This window comes from Ahaetulla prasina, chromosome 4 (assembly GCF_028640845.1).
Source record: "Ahaetulla prasina isolate Xishuangbanna chromosome 4, ASM2864084v1, whole genome shotgun sequence".
NCBI classification, from domain to species: Eukaryota; Metazoa; Chordata; class Lepidosauria; order Squamata; family Colubridae; genus Ahaetulla; species Ahaetulla prasina.
The window spans coordinates 72,978,261-73,000,526 of record NC_080542.1 but is presented as its reverse complement, the minus strand read 5'-3'; the positions used below and the strand labels follow the sequence as shown (position 1 = coordinate 73,000,526).

The window sequence follows — 22,266 nt, the reverse complement described above, 5'->3', positions numbered from 1 at the left end:
TTTAGAAAAGGAGGAAACCAAAGCAATCTAACTGATACCCATCTACTAAAGATTTTTTAAATAAATCCTCTTCCATTGAATCACTACATTTATTGCAGCTCTGAATGACTGCAACATGAATAAATTAATTTTCTAAATATGCATAGATAAAAAGACAAGGCATATAGTGCAATTTGAAATAATGTAAAAAAGGCAATTATAACCCTGAATAATACTAAGTAGTTATAATCTTCATGCCAACTGTCAGCTTTTCAAAAAATCTAAAAAAAACCCTCAACCCTATATTTAACTGGCTTTGAATTGAGTTTTAGGTTTAGAAGAATTGTCCTTTAATAAATTAATAACATACATGAGTTGCTTCATGTTGGTTTATTTTTTCTGAAAAATCAAATTTAATACGCAATGGTAGAAAGCAATACTGGATTCCATTAAACAAGTTTTTTCTTATTGCATGGGAAATTAAAATATTTTTCAAATTTGAGATAAATGATATTGCAAATACATTTTTTTCAAAAAAACAAAAACAAAAACAAAACCTCTGGTAGGTAAAGAGCATGTTAGTTGACAGTTTCCCTAGATTACCTATTATGACCTATCCTTTAATGAATGTGGTTTTTCTCTGAAGATTAAAATCACCTAAAAACAATGTGGATAGGAGTAATTTGGAACCTTTTATTTGTGGGGGGTAGTGATCTGGGAGGTGGGTAATAGGTTGGTCATACATAACTGATTTGGGATCTCCTCAGCTATTGTCAGGTTATTGATAAATAAAATAATATGGTGTATCTGCTTATGTTTTGATCTTTTGCTAAGGAGGATTAGGATCAGCCTTATTCTTTTATCAATTTTTATCAAGCTCTGCCTTTGTATTGTATTTATTAACTAAATTGGAAGGGCTTTTGTCTTAAAGTTGGTGGTGGGTTTTTTTAATAAATCAAAACCATCATTTTCATATAATTTCCTGATCCTCCTTCTGGCGCACCTATTGGAGGAGGAGCGGGGGGAGTCATGCACGCATGCGTGGGGGTGGGGCGCATAGAATTAATGGTGTGGGCATGCGCGTGCACAACCCCTCTCACCCCTCCTGGTTAGCCATCACTGAGCAAAAATGTTAGCCATCATTGAGGTAGAAGAAGAGTTATAGGTGAAGTCCTGCTTGTAACTCATTAGATCAAGCAATTGAGCACCAAGGGGAGAAGAACAGGCTAGATAACTCCTTGTTAGAAACAGTTTTCTTTAGGCACCTGCTTTCCACTTTGTCATTTCATCTCAGCTGTAATGTATCATAGCTCAGAAATGGAGCATAGTACTAGGCATTTCTAATCAAGGAGTCAAAGTATTAGGCTGGGGAAGGATCTTTGCCAAGAGATCTGAAAAACTTCTACTACCAAATGGAGAGATCAAATGGAGTAGTAATCAGACTCAAATAATAGGAAACATGGTCATGTAATCATATATACTGTTAAACTCCTTCTTTCATTGCCTTTTTCATTAGGACTAGAAATCTCTTGGGATGGAGACAGTTTTGTTGAAGTCATGGCTGCCCCTCATCTTAAAGGTCGGCTTTGTGGTCTGTGTGGCAACTATAATGGACATAAGAGAGATGATCTGATTGGTGGTGATGGTCATTTTAAGTTTGATGTGGATGACTTTGCTGAGTCTTGGCGTGTGGAATCAAATGAATTCTGTACTCGTCCTCCAAGGAAGCAATTTCCTGAATTTTGCCAAGGAACTGTGAGAGTAAAACTCCGTGCTCATCGGGAATGCCAAAAGCTCAAAGCATGGGATTTTCAGATTTGCCACTCAACTGTGGACTACACTGTGTTTTATCGGTAAGTGTTTCCTTTTGATGAGCAGAATATAAGTAAAAGCGAACTGTTGTAAAACTGTTCCCATAGTCTGGGAAAGAGCATGGTGGTTTGCCAAATAGAACAGAACTGGAACATCTGCACATTCCTCCTAAATCAACAGAGCAAATAGCCACCTCCCCACTCCTTCAACAGGCAGGCAGCAAAAACTCAAAAAATCCTCACCGTAATGGATTTATTGATAAATAAGGTGTTAAATTCTATAGTCACCATGATTCTGTAACCTAATCCTAAATCTGCTTAATAAGACTCTGCAAGAATCTAGACTTGATAGCGAAAAACTGCTAGGTCTTGTCATTAATCTTGGAAACTGGATGTGTATACTGTAGCACACATATTACTGAGTTTGTTAAACTGTACATTTGTTGACCTTTTTGCTAATTGCTTTCTGAAGTAATAGGAGGTTGCTTTGCTAATGTAGGACGAATGTGCAGATCAATTCACTCTATAATATTATGAAAACTATCATTCTATTCAGACTTCAAGTCCATTATGAATTGCAAGATGTCTAAAAAAAGACATCTTGCTGGAAATTATTGACCTAGAATGATAACTTGGTAATATGATATTCTCAGAATTGGTTGGGCAATCAAGGAGAACTGAATTTTTTTCATTCCAAAATCTCTGAAGACAAATTAGGAAAAACTACAATATAAAGAAAAGCCAAGATAATAATTCCTAAACAGAAGAAAGACAACTCTTTCTGATCATAATTGGAATCAAAGAAATACCGCAATCTTATAAGAAACATATAAATTTTGTTTTCATTTGATTTTGACTGACAGAAAAGACATTATTTTTGAATTGCACAATGGTACGTAGAAATATCTCTATTTTAATAAGTTACATAACAATATTTTTGTCATGATTGCACTGCTGTTACTGGAGTAGTTTTTGCAGTGTTCTACTTTGAAATTTAGCTAGGCATTAGTAAATAGTGTCAAATCAAGGGCTTGTTTCCTAGTTCTCACATCTATTCGTTACAGTTGTATTATTTCCTCTATCTTTGGAGTGATGAAATTGGGTTTTGATATTCATAGAGGAGTAGAATTAATTTTAATTGCTTCCCAAATTATCAGTTACAAGAGCTGTTAAGGTAGTTGTAGAATTCATTATATGAAAGTAACCTAAACTTTTTTTTTTCATTTTGTAGATATCTAAAAAGAAATTTGTTGTAGGAGTCCATAGATTATATTTAAAAGGGCATATTCCACAGAAGTTGGAAGTTGCAACTTTATTACAGCCTTTCTATTCCAAAGTTATTTATTATTTTGAATAAATGATTTATTATTATTTTCTGCTTCAAGTCATGATACCACATTCATTTTTATCTAGGTTATCAATACTCATTTAATTTTTATAATAGTGTGTTATTTAAGAATTCTGACAAACATAATTGTGTAAAATATTACTGTGCCACTAAATTTTCTCCAGATACCAAAAATGGCAATTAACCAAGCATGCTCTAATATGGGTACAAGGCAGGGGCCGGTTTCAAAGTCCATTACTACTAGTTTGCTGGTGAGTGGGTGCGCGCTCGCGTGTGACACTTCTGCCGATTCACAGAAGCATCAGGGCACCCCTGTCGGTTCGCCTGATCCGGGGCAAACCGGTAGCCACCCACCACTGGTACAAGGATTTGTAGAAACACACTGGAAATTCCAAAGAGTTTTACTGGACCTAAATGAAGTAAGCTAGTTCTAGGCAATGTATTTAAATAGAGCTATATTTGATACCAAGGTATGATGTCATTTTTACAAAAATGATTGGCCTATTGACTCCTGTGGTCAGCCTCATTTTTTGCTTGAGTGTGCTAGTAGCCATAGGTTTAGTTACATGCAAGCATAGATCAGAATAGCTCAATAAGATATTCTCTTTTGCCGGTTACACAACATATTCATTTGCATAGATGATGCTGACAACAGTGATATGTATATTTCACACTGTCATTATTTTTAACAATCCCCATTAGAATTCCCCATTGTATAATCTTCTGCTACTGGGCAATGTATATAAATACCAGAGCAGTATAAACGTTGGTCCACATGTGCCTTTCTCAGTTTTGAAATCTAATAGAAGGATATTATATCATGTAAGGCTGGTCTCTAACTAGATCCACTTAGAGGTTATGACTTCTGATAATCATAGTTTTCCTATTTTGATATAGACATATATTAAGAAAATGTATACAATGCTAGATTTATATATTTGAAAGGAAGGGGAATATTTTTAGCAAAATTAAAGGATATGCTAGAAAAAAATAGCCATTCCTCAAGAGAGAGGAGAAGAGGGGAGGGAGGGAGGGAGGGAGAGTAATCTCTGTAAACTCATAATCTCCTCAAATCCCAGCTAATCCTAAATATGTTCATTTTAGAATTATATTTTACACAATGAGCTTTTCACAACTAATAGGATTGCAGCCTTATATTGTAAATTCAAAACAATAAGTTTTCCCCCATTATAAATATTGATGGATTTTTAAAATCTGTATTTAAGATATATTCTTTCAATGCCTAAGTAACCACTTCTTTTTGCCCTCCCTAACAATTTAAGAAATAATATAATCAGCATAGAATAGTAGCATTTTACAGTATTTGTTTTTGCATGTAATTCATACAGTTCTATTCTTGGGTGTCATATGGGCTATGAATCCAGGAGTGAGAGCTATTACATTTGTTTCAAAAAGCCCATGTTGATGTAGTCCCGGTCTTACTACCAGTGACTTTAAGATTTAAAGGTCTGCCAGTGTGACAAAATTGATAATACTGCAGTTTATTTATTTTTTTCCACCACCTTTTGTTTGGATACAGTAATTGTGTAGATTATAAAGACTTTAAGGTTCTGTTTATCCCCATCCACCCACCCTCCCCTGCATGAAAAAATGCAGACCTCAGGAATCCTTTGCCTAGAGGAATATCCTTTTCCTTACCCCTTCCTCAATTTTCATGTTTGTGGTTATTGCAGCTGTAAACCATTGAAATGATGCCAGAATATTCACAGATGTCTTTTTTCCTGCTAGACTACTAGGAGATAGACTTTGAGAGGGTGAGTGTGGACAAGACTGTAATGCTGGAAATACATTGCTTTCTTTCTCCTGGGATTCTGATGCGCTTCAATCCAATATAAGAATGATGTGTTTCCCCTTTGACCCTAGTTTATACTTCCCCTGAGTACAAAGCTAATGATTTTTGTTGCTATAAGGAAACCAGATGAAGAAATACTATTTGTTACTTTTTGTAATTAGAACCTAAAGTTCCTCTTGTTTGTTTTTTAAATGACCTTGCAGAATTTTTTCCCCTTCTTTTGGGAGGGGATTTGGGTTTCTCTTAATTTTACCACTTCGGCATTTGAGTTGGCATAGCTTCTAACAGGAATGGAAGGGAGAATGATTAATTTGTTTTATTAGTTACAAATCTTTTTTGCATTCTGAATTGTTATTTTTTTTTATCCAGTGGAAATAATTTGGGTTTTAGCTCAGTACAGACATTGGTGTTATCTGAGCCAGATATTTCATCATGATCTACTGCTCCTCCCTGTCTGAGGAATGTGTCTGAGATTTATAAAGTCATTGGGGGATTAATAATTGTTTTAAAAGTTTTGAATTTAGGGAAAAGGGCAGATGTTTCCTTAAACATCTCAGATAATCTCTCTGAAACCTAGCTTTAAACCCACAGTAGACTGTGGTCTTATAGGCACAACAGTTTTGGATCAGATCTACTGCTTTCCCTAAGATTGCCTCTTAGAAAAATATTCTTTTAAGAAAAAGCCCAGCCCAGGCCAGATGTTTCTCTCGCGCCAATCTCATGGTCACATGGAGAAGAACAGTAGGGCAATGTAAATCCATCCTTCCTCCACGATTATGTTCTGCATCAAATTTTCCCAACTTATCAGGTACTGGGGGAAACGCGAGAGTTAGGTACCTCCAAAACATGTGTAGACTGTTATTGGGAAATGACATCCTAAGATCACTGGCTCCCTCATAATACATTGGGTGGAGAGAAAAGTCACAACAAAGAGAAAGATTCATGGTTAGTGGATTCTAATTATTAGGCCAAGAATAAGGTATGAAAATCTGTCCAACATGTAACTGAATCTAACACCATTGCTAAATGTACATTATTCATTAAACTGGATACTATAATAACCTTGGGGGGATTTTTTTTCAAAGGAGTTTTGTGATAATTTCTGCATGTGAATATATGTGAATATAACTTTCTATCAATGGCAGATATTTTTGAACATTCAGCAATATAGGTAGTAAGAATCACAATGGACTGATAAATAGCAAATCCTCTTTCTTGAGGTCAGTCTACTGCTTCACAGCTAGATAACTGGTTTTACTGGGATGAAAAGTTCCTGTTTGCACACCTAGAGAAAGATGGATCAATAAATAGATTTATTAAGACATATGACACAAATATTGTGTCTGTGACACCACTTGACAAGAAACACAGGCATCACAGAACAATGTCATTTTCACTCTTGATTAGCAACCATTTGTTGTTTATGTCCTGAGTTGTGTAAAGTGAGATGCAATTGAAAATGTTGCTAGTGGACAAGCTTCCAGCTTGCAAGTGCAGTTTTAGAAGGTATAAAAGAGGATATTTGTGTTATAATCAAAGTAGTCACTAAATTTTATCCTGCAGCAAAAGAATACCTCTCGTTTTGATTTTAGTTCACAACTGAGTGCTTTATTTTGTTAGGATTTGACTTCATTACCTATCAAAACCTAGTAGAAATTAGAGTAGAATAAATAGTTACAGGATCTCCATTCTGTATAACTCTTATTTTTAAATTTAAAACTAGGAAAAATATTATCTTGTCATTTGAACGTTCCTTTGCAATATCTTATAAATATATTTTACATAAAATACAAAAACTAGCCCAATATTTCAGATATACCACAATCCTGTTTTGCTTGGGGGAGGTGGTGGTGAATGGAGAACAGAACCAGAAACATATGATGGAATTCTGTATACATCTAATAAGAACAGTGGAAATAAATCATAGTAATGTTGTCCCCAATTTGGGTCTGAACCTGGTGCCAAGGCCAATGAAGGACACCAGACACAAGGTACAGGTTTTAATTGCTTTTTATTGGGATACCTCAAGGAAAAGGACTCCTGTCCAAAATGCCAAGAGAGCCAAGAACAAAGGATTAAGAAAGCTTCATACATTTTCACTAAAGAAGAAGGCGGGACAAGGCAGAATAATAAGAAAAATTATCTAATAAACATTTTAGTAATAATTCTACAATTTGTTCTATTGGTCTCTAGCTGTCCCTATTCCTAAGCCTTGGTTAATTAATGCCCCAGGAGTTATCTAATACACCTTTTATTTGCTGCAGGCCATCTCTATTCCTAACTTTTAGACGAGGTCTGCAAGTTGCCTAACTCTCGTTATTTTTATCAGCTTTCTAACTACCCAGAATTTTTACACATACATATTTCCTGTGGATAAGCAGTCTTTGTTCTTGCCATACTCCACAATTACATTCTTCCTGATTTACTTTCAAGTGTGTGTCATGACCTGGCTTTATTTTAGTAGACAGCCCATCACTAGTTCACACAAAGTTATACTCAGATAAATACCCTGAAGAACTAATGAAATGAATTCATAAAATTAAAGTGATGCAAATTTTATAATATATTATTTTTCCTTCGCATTTCTAATTACTAATTTATCCAGCACTTCAGACATAAAAACAAAGAAAGCTCTCTTGGGAATGGTATGTTGGTCTAAAAATTAAACAGAATGCCAAAATATTATATGCAGATATAATATGAGTAGTTTGTATCTCTAATCAATTATTGCCATATAAACTGCAACCAGAAATGTAGTTGTAGACTTCGGCAGGAATATTGTGCTTGTTTTTATATCTTCACCACACTATTTTCTGTTCCATTGTGTTTATGACAAAGCAATTCTGTATGAAAATAGAGGGAATTAATCTGAGCTGTGATTAAAAATAAAAAATCAGAATGATTCTTACCATAATTATCTATCACTAAGTATTTATTTATGTACATAATCTATTGGTATGCAGAAAATACAGCAATCCTAATGTATCTTAAATAAATGGAAGACAAGAGAGTTTTATTATAAACGAACCAGACTCACATTTGTGAAATTGGCAGGTATATAAATTTGCTAAATAAATAAAGCAATAGTAGAAACAAAATTATTTACAAATGGATGATGACATCACATAGAATCTCTTAAATATGATTAGATGAAATATGGCAATTCCATGTTATATATTTACTGCAGGTACAAACAAAGCTGCTCTGTTTCCCAAGCAAATCTTAGTTTCAAAAATTCTGCAGACCTCATTTTTCACATCATAACATCACTGCTTTTCATCAAAATTTGGTCTGTATATGGAACTTTGACAAATGGCTGATAAAGATAGGCTTAAGTTACAGAAGGATCTTGACAGGCTTGAACATTGGGTGCTATCTAACAAAATGAAGTTCAATGGTGAAAAAAGTAAGGTTCTGCATTTAGGCAAGGAAAACCAAAATGCACAAGTACAATATATGTGGTACCTCGCTCAATAGTAACTATGAGAGGGATCTTGGAGTCCTAGTGGACAGTCATTTAAATATGAACCAGCAATGTGCAGCAGCTGCCAAAAAAGCCAACACAGTTCTAGGCTGCATAAACAGAGGGATAGAATCAAGATCACATGAAGTGTTAATACCACTTTATAATTCCTTGGTAAGGCCACACTTAGAATATTGCATTCAGTTTTGGTTGCCACGATGTAAAAAGGATGTAGAGATTCTAGAAAGAGTGCAGAGAAGAGCAACAAAGATGATTAGGGGACTGGAGGCTAAAACATGAAGAACGGTTGCAGGAACTGGGTATGTCTAGTTTAATGAAAAGAAGGACTAGGGGAGACATGATAGCAGTGTTCCAATATCTCAGGGGCTGACATAAACAAGAGGGAGCGAAACTATTCCCAAAGCATCTGAGGGTAGGACAAAAAGCAATGGGTGGAAACTAATCAAGGAGAGAAGTAACTTAGAATTAAGGAGAAATTTCCTGACAGTTAGAACAATTAATCTGTCAGGGTATATAGATTTCATAGCTGTAAGCTGATAGAGGCTGTAAGCGGAGGTAACTGAAAGCTGATGTAATGGGAATGAGGCAGCAGGGTTACTGCCACTTTAAGAAGCTGGATAAGAAGCCGCCAATACAAGGAAGCCATTAGAGGGTGTTTCTTCTCCTCATGTTCTCTCATCGTGTATCTCATTGCTCTCCTTATGTCAGTAGCTGTGTGATAAGGTATTTACCACATACAAGCCTGTATATGTATAGCTGTAGATAAAACCACTGTTGTTTATCTAAAGGCGCTGTGTGCTGTGTGCTGTGTTTTGCTCCTGGGTTTATCTCATAATACTAGTTACACTGCCTAAACTCTGACATAATCAGTGGAACAACTTGCCTCCATAAGTTGTGAATGCTCCAACACTGGAAGTTTTTAAGAAGACGTTGGATACTTTGTCTGCCTAAGCAAGGAGTTGGACTAGAAGACCTCCAAGATCCAAATGTTTATTATATCATAAACAAATTTTGTAGTTGTTCTAGCATGTTTTTGTAATGCTGTTTGTTTAGATATATTAAGGTACACTTGGATATATACAAACATATGCATCAGAATATTATATAATTATGGAAATGATAATCAGTGAAGAAAGTTGGAACATATCATAAATCAAGCACTATGTATTTTTCTAAAAATAACACCTTAAGAGAGTTAAATATTTCTCTCAAATGTAGATAGTTTGCTTATTTTTCTATAGCAATAACAATAGCACTACATCCTGCTTCATAGTGCTTTACAGTCTTCTCTAAGTGGTTTACAGAGTCAGCATATTGTCCCCAACAGTCTGGGTCTTCATTTTACCAACCTTGGAAAAGATGGAAGGCTGAGTAAACCTTGAGCTGTTCAGGATTGAACTCCTGGCAGTAGGCAGAATTAGCCTGCAATATTGCATTCTAACCACTATACCCCCATGGCTCTATAAATGGCTATAGAAAAAATTCCCCCCTCTGGGTGCTTTAAGGAAAATACATTTTGCATTTATAGCAACAAACAAACTGAATCTTATTTCTTCTACAGCCACTAAGATTTATCAGAAGATTAAATATTTCTAATGAATTTTCAAAAACAGAGATTATTCTTTATATTTAGTTAATTTGACTTGGATCTTGTAAAACGGCATAGGCATTTTGCTATTGGCTGCCAACTTAAGCAGATAGTAACTGACATTCACAAAATTAGTTCAGGTTTGAATATTTTATCTTGTGGGGGGGAAAATAATGGTTCAGATTCAGATCATCTGCCTGTATATGTGTACATGCCATTTTGTCCTAATTTATTGAGTTTGATAAAAAAAAAAAGATTTCTTTTCCTAAGACTTCCAACCTTCATGATACAGTAGTGGGCAGAAAAAAGAGCCATGAAAAGTAGTTGCTTGCCTCACTGGACAAGGATTATATCCTATGAAATTTGGTATTAAAAATGGTAATTTGTCTGTTTAGTCTGTTTCCTAAATGTATCCATCTGGCGTACTTTGATTAAGATGAACTGCAAATGGAAAGACTTCTACATTGTAAGCATAGGCATCTGTTCCCAACCACACTGATGCAAAATGAGGAAATGTGGTTGTGACATAACAATGCAAGCTCCTCCCTTTTGTTCTTGTGGCATATGAAGCATATGAAGAGCAGAGTTTCTGTTGTGTAAACACGTTTCTCTAATTCAGATACTTGCTGCCTTCTTTTTTCTATAATTTTATTAAGTGGTATAATTACAACAATAAAAACTGAAATATAATGAAAGAAAAAAAGAAAGAAAAATAAGAATGTAATATGGTTAAGAAAAAGAAAAGAAATATATAAAAAGTGATTTCCATGTGTATAAAAATTATTTTATTTAAAAAAACTATATACATATCGCATTATCTTAAAATACAACAAAAGTTCTCTTCTTCCCAGATCCCATCACTTATGTATAAACAAATCCATAAAGTCTCATCCTTTTAATCTGAGTCAGCAAAACATTATTGAGAGTTACCAGAGTTACTATATTCATTTTAGCCTTGGTCAAAAGCATCACATTTTTATTCCTTCCTTTTAACAAATGTAATTTCTATTTCCATCAAATAATGTTGTAGAATTTTATTTATTTTCATTTTTCTTTTCACAAAATTCCTCAAAATTTTAACAAAGCTCTTTTGAAAATCCATTATAGGAAAATTATCCAGATCACTCTCTTGGTTTGTTATTTATACATCCCCTTTTTATTATTAAGACTTTAGTTGGTGGCTTTTATATATCCAGTATAACATATTTTTCCATATCATTCTTGTAGTCTGCCATTTTTTAAATCCATTTTCAAATCATTCTTGATCTTGTCAGGTAAAACTTGTTTCTGTTCCTAACCATCTTTTAAACAGTCTTTCTGTAGATTTATTTAACAGTAATAAAGGGGCTCCCACCCTTTGGAACGAACTTCCCCCTGGATTTCGGCAACTGCCGGACCTTCGGACTTTCCGCTGAGAGCTGAAGACCTATTTGTTTGTTCGCGCAGGACTGGCATAGGATTTTAATAGGATTTTAATTAGTTTTAATGTTTTAACATTTTAAAATTTGGAGTTTTATTCTAAATGTTTTATTTCGGCCATTTGTATATAAGTTTTTTAAACTATGGTTTTATGTGTATATTGCTGTTGTTTTTTATTATGGCTGTAAACCGCCCTGAGTCCTTCGGGAGAAGGGCGGTATAAAAATTTAATAAAATAAATAAATAAATAAAAATAAAACAATAAAGGTAGCATGTGGAGGCTGACATTCGGCCCTCCTGCAGAAAGGACATTAGTCCTAGAAAAGAAAACATAGATTAATCAAGGTTTATCAGGATATTTGTCATTGAACAGTGCCAGTTTCTTAGGGGCCCTCACATCCTCCTTATTCACCCACTCAGCTTGAGACAGTGGAAAATGTTTCCAAGTTACCAGGTATTGCACTTTACCCCTGTGCTTTCTAGAATCTAGAATCTCTTTAACTTCGAAATGTTGTTCCCCTTCAGTGAGATTGGCATGGGAGGACTAGAAACTATTGATCAGAGAGGGGATGTATGTTCAGGTTTCAATAAGCTAACATGGAATACAGGGTGAATCCTTCGCAAGATTTTTGGTAGTTCTAATTGTACGGTGACTGGATTTATCACCCGCACAATTGGGAAAGGACCAACATATTTAGGACCAAGTTTCTTCAATTTTTGAATCATTTGCAAGTATATTTGGTAGACAGAAAAGCTTCCGGCCCGGATACAGTACGGAGACAGCTTTGGTCGCACTGGTGGATGATCTCTGGAGGGCCAGGGATAGGGGTTACTCCTCTGCCCTGGTCCTATTAGACCTCTCAGCGGCTTTTGATACCATCGACCATGGTATCCTGCTGCGCCGGTTGGAGGGGTTGGGAGTGGGAGGCACCGTTTATCGGTGGTTCTCCTCCTACCTCTCTGATCGGACGCAGACGGTGTTGACAGGGGGGCAGAGATCGACTCCAAGGTGCCTCATGTGTTGGGTGCCGCAGGGGTCGATTCTCTCACCCCTCCTGTTCAACATCTATATGAAGCCGCTGGGTGAGATCATCAGTGGCTTTGGGGTGAGATACCAACTGTACGCTGATGACACCCAGCTGTACTTTTCCACCCCGGGCCAACCCAGTGAAGCTGTCGAAGTGCTGTCCCGGTGTCTGGAAGCCGTACGGGTCTGGATGGGGAGGAACAGGCTCAAACTTAATCCCTCCAAGACGGAGTGGCTGTGGATGCCGGCACCTCGGTACAGTCAGCTGCAGATGCGGCTGTCTGTCGGGGGTGAATCATTGGCCCCGATGGAGAAGGTACGCAACTTGGGCGTGCTCCTGGATGGTCGGTTGTCCTTTGAAGACCATTTGGCAACCGTCTCCAGGAGAGCATTTTATCAGGTTCGCCTGATCCGCCAGTTGCGTCCCTTCCTGGACTGGGATGCCTTATGCACAGTCACTCATGCTCTCGTTACCTCTCGCCTGGACTACTGCAATGCTCTCTACATGGGGCTCCCCTTGAAGAGCACCCAGAGACTTCAGCTAGTTCAGAACGCGGCTGCGCGGGTTATTGAGGGAGCATCTCGGAGCTCCCACATAACACCTATCCTGCGCAGACTGCACTGGCTACCTGTTGTTTTCCGGGTGCGCTTCAAGGTATTGGTTACCACCTTTAAAGCGCTCCATGGCTTAGGACCGGGCTATCTACGGGACCGCCTACTGCCGGCTTCTATCTCCCATCGTCCGGTACGCTCCCACAGAGAGGGACTCCTCAGGGTGCCGTCAGCCAAACAGTGTCGACTGGCGGCCCCCAGGGGGAGAGCCTTCTCTGTGGGAGCTCGACCTGTGGAACGAACTTCCCTCGGACTTGACAATTACCTGACCTTAGGACCTTTCGCATGAACTTAAAACTTATTTATTTCGTATGGCTGGACTAGCCTGATTTTTATTTTATTTTATTGGATGGGTTTTAAAATTTTGTGATTTTACGGGGAGTCGTTTTTAACATTTTGGGCATTTAAATTAGTTTTTTAAGGGATGTTTTTAATTATTGTGTGTATTTATATTTTATCTGCCTGTTCACCGCCCTGAGTCCTTCGGGAGAAGGGCGGTATACAAATTAAAATATTATTATTATTATTATTATTATTATTATTATTATTATTATTATTATTATTATTATTATTATTATTATTATTATTATTATTATTTATCTCCTACTTGGAAATTCTTTGCCGGAGCACTTTTCTTATCCGCCTGCTTCTTATGCGATTGATGTGCTTCATCTAAAGACTTGCAAGTTACCACCCAGGTGCTTTATACTTGTTCGATCCAATCAACCAGTGATGAAATCGATCATTTCTCTCCAGGCAGCTCCAGGATTGGTACAAAGTCTTGCCCGGAAGCCACTTTGAAAGGAGTGAATCCAGTGCTGCTATGAATAGAATTATTATAGGCTACCTCTGCAAAAGATAGCAGGTCGGCCCAGTTATCTTGTTGATAATGTATGTAACATCTCAGATATTGTTCCAGAACCGAATTGGATCTCTCACAAGCCTCATTAGTTTGAGGATGATGGGCGGAGTTTAATCCCTGGGCGGAGTCTAATAATCGCAGAAACTCCTACCAGAATTGGAAAGTGAACTGGACTCTCGGTCCAAGATTATATGTTCAGGGACTCCATGTAGTCTAGAGATGTGTTGGACAAACAGTTTAGCTAATGTTTTAGCCGAAGGAATTTTAGAACATGGAATGAAATGCACTTGTTTGGAGAATAAATCAGTAACCATCCAAATAACAGTGTTCCCTCCACTCTCAGGTAATTCCACAATGAAGTCCATAGATATTTCTCTCCATGGGGCTTCAGGGCAGGCGACAGTTTGCAACAGTCCCGGGGGTTTTCCTGGTGGTCTCTTAGCTGCTGCACATATGGGACAACTCACTATGTAAGACACAATGTCCTTCTTCAGGCCTGGTCACCAGAACTGTCTTTTCAATAAATGTAAGGTTTTCACAAATACGAAATGTCCAGCCACTTTGGCATTGTGGCAACACTGTAATATGGTCCCCTTTAAACTAGCAGGGGTATATAGTTTAGCCCCAACCCAGGCCAGACCATTGAGAATGGTACATTCATTTGAATGGGCTAGGAACCAGGCATCTGTTTTTAATGCCTCCTCCAACAGCTCGGTCAGGTCATCCGGCAAGGATGCATCAGTCTTTACTTGGCCTCGCGTAACCGCTGGGGCTGCAAGCTGTTGCACCAAGACAATCGGACAAATCACATCCGTACAGGCACTATTATATTGGGGTAAGCGTGAAAGAACATCCACCAAAAAATTCTTTCCTCCCAGAATATAATGCAAGGAGAAGTTAAATCAGTTAAAAGTATTGGGCCCACCAGGCTTGTTTTGGTGACAGTTTCCTGGGCGTTTTCAAGGCTTCTAGATTTTTGTGATCAGTCCACACCTCAAACAGGTGTTTAGCTCCTTCTAGAAACTGTCTCCACATTAGAAGAGCCCAGCGAACAGCAAACGCCTCCTTCTCCCATATAGCCCACCTTCTTTCAGTATCCATTAGTTTCCGAGAGGTATATGCACAAGGTTGTAACTTCCCTTTGGCATTTGCTTGAAGCAGGACCGCCCCCACAGCAACCTCACTGGCATCTGCCTGAACCACAAACGGGGCATCCATGTCTGGGTGCTTAAGGACCGGTTCAGCAGAAAACAGTTGTTTCAGCTTCTCAAATGCAGCTTGGCATTCCATCGACCATTCTAGTGGCAGGGACGGTCTAGGCTTCATGTCCCCTTTCGTTTTCAAGAGATTTGTGATTGGTAGGGCAATCTTTGCAAATGAAGGGATGAACTGGCGATAGAAATTGGCAAACACCAAAAACCTCTGAAGCTATCTGCGAGTGCATGGAGGTGCCCATTCCAATATCACCCGGACCTTCCCTGGATCCATCTCCAGTCCCTTTGGAGATATATGGTATCCCAAATCGTCAATTTTGGTTTGATGAAATTCGCATTTAGACAATTTTGCATGTAGCTCCGCAGTCAACAGTTTTTTGAGCACTGCTCTCGCTAGTTTTACATGTTCATCCATGGTCTCAAAGGATCCTCAAATCTTGCTCTTAGGGCTGCCATAAACTGGTCATAATTACTTAGTAATGGGGAGTCCTCATTGTGAAGGGTCACAAACCAATCTGATGCCACCCCTTCCAAAGCTCTGGTTACACACCTCACATGAGCCGCATCAGATAGAAAGTCCTCACCCCAATCTTGCATATGATTCCACACTTGAGCTAGGAAACATCCAATCCTTTTTAATCCCCACTATATTTTCCAGGAAGAGGGGGAATCTTGGCCTTTTTCTGTCTGCATGGCAACACCTGCCCAGAAGGGGGAGCCTGGCCTCTATTGGATGCTAAGATCCCCGGGGTCTGGACTGCTTCCTCTTGGCCTCTAGCAGCTTCTTTGGTGTAAACAGCCTTGCTCTTCTCCTCCCTTCCCAGAGAAACCCTGAGCAGATAGTTCATACCCTAACCCTAACTCTCAATGGCATCTCTATCCAACTGCACCACCTGTGCAATTTGAAGGTCTTTTTCCTTTGTTCTTCCTGCCTGGCAAGGTGCCCTCCTTTACGCCTGATCATTGTAACTCCTGGAAGGGCCTCTCCCAGCTCTGGCAACCTTCCGACCCCCACGGACCATTTGGGTTTCTCCCTTTATTTTTCAAGTTGCAATTTAGTCAACCAATCTGAGGTCTCCCAGCTGGTCTGTTGATTGTGAGATGAGGCTGCAACCCCCATCTCTTCGAGTTCGCTTCCTGGGTCCAACATTCTTCTTTCTCAGCCCCCCCGGTATGTTTCCTGGATGGCTGATTGATGGGAGCGCTTGCTTAATGTCAAGCGTGCCTCCTTTCAAAACTCAAGAAAGAAAACCCCCAACTTCATGTTTTGTAGAGTAAGGTATCTTTTACTGAGAATGAACTGATTGCAACAGAAGTGAAGCAAGCTCTGAACAATAGGTGTGGTTTACACATACAAGTTCCCACATTAATCCCTCCTCTCCCCAAAGGTCAGGCAGCCTTGTCCAATCCATCTTTTCCTCAGATGTCACGTGAGGATCATCTCCGGATGGTTTCATGTCTCTGATATGCATGGACCGTTAACTGTGAGTGTTATTAGCCCACTTTCTAGACTTTGAATACATTCTATTAATCTCTAGGACATTAACGTTTGTTTCTGCCTAAACTCCCCCCCTCCCTCCATTTCATGACAGCCAACGCAGCTAGCTCTTAATCAAGGATACATTACCCCTTCCCAATGCCTAGCACTAAAAGACATCAATAAAACAATTAACTAACAGTAATAAAACAATAAAGGTAGCATGCAGAGGCTAACAATCAGTTAATTTGTCCAATGTTAAAATACTTTGCTTCACTCTGCAATTGCAAGTTGAGTTTGAATGTTCTTCCTTAATTATAGTCTTTAGTTTCCTCTAGTATCCAAGTTTTAAAGTCTTACCTTTTTATTTTTAAGAATTCGAATGGAACATTTTCCTATGGGAGAGATTCTTCATAGCTAATTCTGAAATCTTTTTTCATGTTTTGATCCTTAGCCCATTTGAAACTTTCTAAAATTAAAATTTTAATCAAATTTTTACTTACTCAGAAAATAAAAAAAAACTTGGGGGAGAAGGGCCGATGTTGCAGCGAGTAATGCAGATGAGCAATAGCTCCCCAAAGTCCCACTGAATTTTTCTAGCCAGGATGCTCTGCGGGGCCCTGTAGGGGTGACGAAGACAGAGGGGATGCTTTGGTGGTTGCAAGGAGAGTGCAGTCTCTTTGTTTGACCCAAAGTAAACCCCTTTAACTGGCAGAAGAGAAGATGGCCATTATGGCTGAAAAAAAGCCATGATAGCTGAAATAGAAGAGAAAAAAAGGAAAGATCCTGTAACAGTGTGCTCAATTTCACTTGAAATTTCCTCTAAAAAACACCCCCTTTGGAAAGTGGGACTCAATTGAGGTGAATAGCAGTGACTAAGACCTGGAGTTACTGTCAGATTTGGAAAAGAAAGAAAAGAAATTGCAGACAGAATCAATGTTAAAGGTAAAGGATAGACTGGATTGGTTAGTTTTTAGCAATTTAAATCATTTCAAAATATTGGATCATACTTTTATTGCCACCTTGATTTGAAGGTCTTGGGAAAATTATTGGAAAATATTTTTGGAGATATTTTATTCGCAGCAAAAATGGAGAAAAAGAGTAAATGACACCTACTGGCTGGGGAAGACATCATAGAGCTGAAAAAAGTGGAAGGAGGAATGAAAGTTGTTTAGTCTACAAATTAGCTGGAATACACTAAACCACACCTGCAAATTGGTTGTATTTGGTGTTTGGAGACAGACTGTGAAAACATTCAAACCTTAGAACCTTGAGGATTACAAATATGCTGGACAGTGTGAGAGTGGGAAACAGCTTGAATTTGTTTTGAAACTAAGTGAAGGTTGCTAATGGACTATTTAAGGGAGTGATTTTGTGAACTGCTCTAATATTGGCTTTCTTGGTCTGATGAATAATTGGGACATTGGGATCTGGACAGATTACTGAGTAACTTTTTAATTCATTAAAATAAGGCAAAATGGTACAAGAGGGGGAAATAAATGTATTATTAAAAGAAATATTATTGTTGCTCCAAGGTACGCAGGAAATGATGACGAGGAATCATAAGGAGATAAATAAATTAATACATGATGTAGTTGTGAAACCAGAAAATTATGAGCAAATAACACTGAATAATGAATATTAAATGCAGGAAATAGAGGAGAAAATAGAAAAAACAAAGGAAAGGACAGGGGAGGAAAAATGACAAAGGATAGAAAAATAAAAAAGAAGAGATATAAAAGTTGATGAAATAGAAAAGTACATTATACTTTAAGAGATCAAAAAACAGAAGAGGAAAGACACCCCTGAAGTGAGGAAAGGGTCACTGAAACTTCTACTGAAGAAGTGAAGAAATGATAGAGACAGATGAAATGCTTAGATTAAACGTGAATGATATAAGAAGATATAAGTCCCCAAGGGAGGAGATGTGCCAAAAAGTCAATAAGAGATGAGATATGAAAACGGACAAGAGATGAGGGATAGATGTAGAATACAGTCTAATATAGGAGTTGTTCTATTAAAAATTAGTATAGAGGTAGAAACTAGAAATGGGGAAACTATTTTATTAATGGTTAGAAAATAGAAGCAGAAGTTAGAAATTTAGAATCAAGGAGGATATGTAAACAAAAATGAAGTAATTGTAATTAAGTAATGAATATTGAATAATTAGGATAAGTAAACATCATGACTTGCAGAATAATGGTTATAAATGTGATATCTACATGATGTTTATGATTTCTGATAGTATAAATTGATTATAGAGAAAAATGAACAGAGCATTTAATTAAACAATGGAAAATGTTTAATAAGGATAAGTGAAGACCATGGTGAATAGAGAATAACAGTCATAACAGTCATAATTATTCTGGGTACAAGATTTATTATGTGTATGTAAAAGTTATTATACCCAGACAGTACACTGCTATTGTGAATATGGAAAATGTATATATAACAAAGAAAATTGCATAATAAAAATAATAATACAAAAAACTTAAAACTTGTAGTTAATACTTATTTCACTAAAGATTGAAGGAAACTCATCCAGTGCTCTAAAATCTATCAATCCATAAGTTCTTAATAGCTGAAAAGCTGTTAATAAAAATTCCCTAAAGTGATTAGAAAAGGAATTAATAAAAATTAGTGTCCTTTTTGGAGTGGTGGTCTCCCCACTGGATCCAAGGATACCCCCCTGGATTGACTAGAGAAGAGATGGCCATTATAGCCCGACCAAAGCTGTTACTATCCAAAGAATGGGCACTTACTGATTGCTGAGCAGCATACCCAAACTGGATGAGGACTTTCCTAATTTCTACTTTAGAGATTTACGCCCAAATCAAGAGACTATTTGAAATAAGACTCTTTAAAGACAAGAGGAAGAGGGTTCACTCCCACCTCTAAAAAAAGCAGCGAGCAGCTATTTAAAGAGGCAGGAGAAAGATCTAGAAAAGAATTAGAACTTTAATTTGAGATTTTCAAAGTAAATTATAAAGAAATGACTAGACTAGACTGGAAGTTAAAATAAACTGAAAAGCAATTTAAAATACATTAAAATTCCCGTTTGGCTCTCAACAATGGAAGCATTTATACATCCAAAAGTAGTAAATCTGGAAAAAAATTAACATATAAAGATATTTCAAATGTGGAAGGGGAATTTAAAACCAAACAAAAGTTGCAGAATCAAGTGTTGACTACTATGGTGGCCGCATATGCAAATAAAATCAAGATATGAGAAAGATATTAAGAACTATGGTTTCTATAAAGACCTTACAATATTTGACCAAATAATGTTAGGAGTAGATGAAAAGTTGATAAAGAAAATATACAATTTCTTGTTAAGCTTAAAAATGGAAGATGAACAGGTAACAGAGATAAAAGAGACAATGATAGTATGGGCAATTTTTTTATATATATACTATACTATAGACTTAGACATTACAAGAAATTGTAAGTTGGCAATGGCAACTACATATAAGGAAAATTTATATAAAATGTTTTATAAGTGGCATTTACCACCGGCCAGATTAGCAAAGATGTTTAAAAGCATGTTTGCCAGATGTTGGAAATGTAACCAGACACCGGGGATGTATTATCATATGTGGTGGACATGTGTAAAAACAAAGAAATATTGGACAATACATACATGGTTAGAAAAAATGTTAAAACATTTGATTATAAACCAAAAATATTTTTGCTACGCATAATACCTGAAAAGTATGATAAAAGGAACCTATACTTAACATTACGTTTTGACAGCAGCAAGAATTGTATTTGCACTGTACTGGAAAAATGAGGAAATGAGGATGATGTAATTAAAAAAAAAATTAGATGGTGCAGAAATGGACAGATGGACAGTAGAAATAAAAGAAAAAGAAGATATGGAGTATTTTCGAACATGGGACTTGTTTTATAAATAGTTGGATAGTAAAGGTAGAAATTAGGAGTAGGAAAAGTATTACTATATACAAATAAATTGATCCAGACAATACTTGTTCACTAAGCACTTATGTATGTAATGTGAAAATAAATAAACTGTTAAAAATAATGATTAGTGTCCTTTTAAATGTCCTTTTAAATGTGCCAATTATGATAGCTATTTCCTCATCTTCCAGAGCTCTAAACCTGTCTTGAAGTTACCTTGCAAGGATAAGCTGTCTGGAGCACTTATAATAGTCTCAAATTATCAAACAAACACAAACACTTCATTCCATTGGCTCTGCATTTCATTGAACCATCCTTAGTCTTTTGTTTCTTCCCCAGAAGTCCATAAGTTTTAGTGTTTCTAATTTCTAAAATGTGGTGTGTGAAAGAGGACAATTTAATCAAGCACCGAGCACCAAGCTATAATAATTTTCTAATTCTCTTATCAGTCTATTTTGATGTTAATTACAGAACAGAACAGAGCTGGAAGGGACCTTGGAGGTCTTCTAGTCCAGCTCCCTGCTCAAGCAGGAGAATTTATAGAAGCCCAGACAAGTGACTGTCCAGTCTCTTCTTAAAAATGTCTAGTGATGGAGCATCCAAGATTTCCACTTGTTAATCGGAACCACTGGCTAAAGTCCTTACTGTTAGAAAGTTTTTCCTAATTCCAGGTTGTTTCTCTCTTTGATCAGTTTCCCACCATCTCTGCCCTGCAGTGTCCTGCTTTGGAAAATAATTTGACCCCATCTTCTTTGTGGCAGCCCTAAAATACTGCTATTATGTCACCCCTAATTCTTCTTTTCTTTAGACTAGCCAGACCCAAGATCTGCAGCCATTCTTCATATGGCTTAGTCTTCAGGCCTTTTGATCATCTTAGCTGCTCTTCTCTGAACTTTTCCCAAAGTTTTTTTTGTACCATATCATTTTTATTTATTTTATTTTATTTATTTTGTCACAACAATATATGTAAGTATCATACAAAAAGATTATATAGTATATATGTAGGCACGTTTGTGCACTTATGCACGCCCCTTATGGTCCTCTTAGGAATGGGGTGAGGTCAATAGTAGAAAGTTTTTGGTTAAAGCTTTTAGGATTATGGGAAGAGACCACAGAGTCAGGTAAAGTATTCCAAGCACTGATGATTCTGTTACAGAAGTCATATTTTCTGCAATCTAGATTAAAGCGGTTGACATTAAGTTTAAATCTATTGGTTGCTCTTGTATTATTGCAATTAAAGCTGAAGTAGTCTTTAACAGGAAGGACATTATAATAGATGATTCTATGAGTTAAACTTAGGTCTTGTCGAAGGCGACGGAGTTCCAAGTTTTCTAAGTCTAGGATTTCAAGTCTGGTGGGATAAGGTATTTTGTTGTTTTCAGAGGAATGGAGAACTCTTCTTGTAAAATATTTCTGGACACGTTCAATTATATTGATGTCAGAGATGTGGTGAGGGTTCCAAACAGGCGAGCTGTATTTTAGAATTGATCTAGCAAATGTTTTATATGCTCTGGTTAGTAGTGTAATGTTTTTGGAAAAGAAGCTACGCAAGATTAGGTTTACAACTCTTAGAGCCTTTTTTGCTATGTTGTTGCAGTGGGCTTTGCACTTAGATCATTTGACATGAAAACTCCAAGGTCTTTAATGGGATGGGGGTCATCTGTAAGGTAATGTCCATCAAGTATGTACTTGGTGTTTGGGTTCTTTTTTCCTA

At 37.1% G+C, this 22,266-nt stretch overlaps 1 protein-coding gene across 12 annotated transcripts in view; it reads left to right on the top strand.

Moving 5' to 3' along the window:
* Positions 1-22,266, top strand: part of BMPER (BMP binding endothelial regulator) — a 589,367-nt gene that overhangs the window by 384,082 nt on the left and 183,019 nt on the right. For 10 of the 12 annotated variants that reach the window (XR_009155017.1, XM_058182126.1, XM_058182117.1 and 7 more), the window contains one exon: positions 1,496-1,832. Coding sequence is in view for 11 of the 12 variants with exons in the window: in XM_058182126.1 (XP_058038109.1) it covers positions 1,496-1,832 (337 nt within the window). In the remaining variant the exon portion in view is untranslated. Of the gene's footprint in view, positions 1-1,495; positions 1,833-3,021; positions 4,150-4,832; positions 7,866-22,266 lie in introns of those variants that run through there. The other 2 variants (XM_058182124.1, XM_058182122.1) reach the window with 2 other exon arrangements.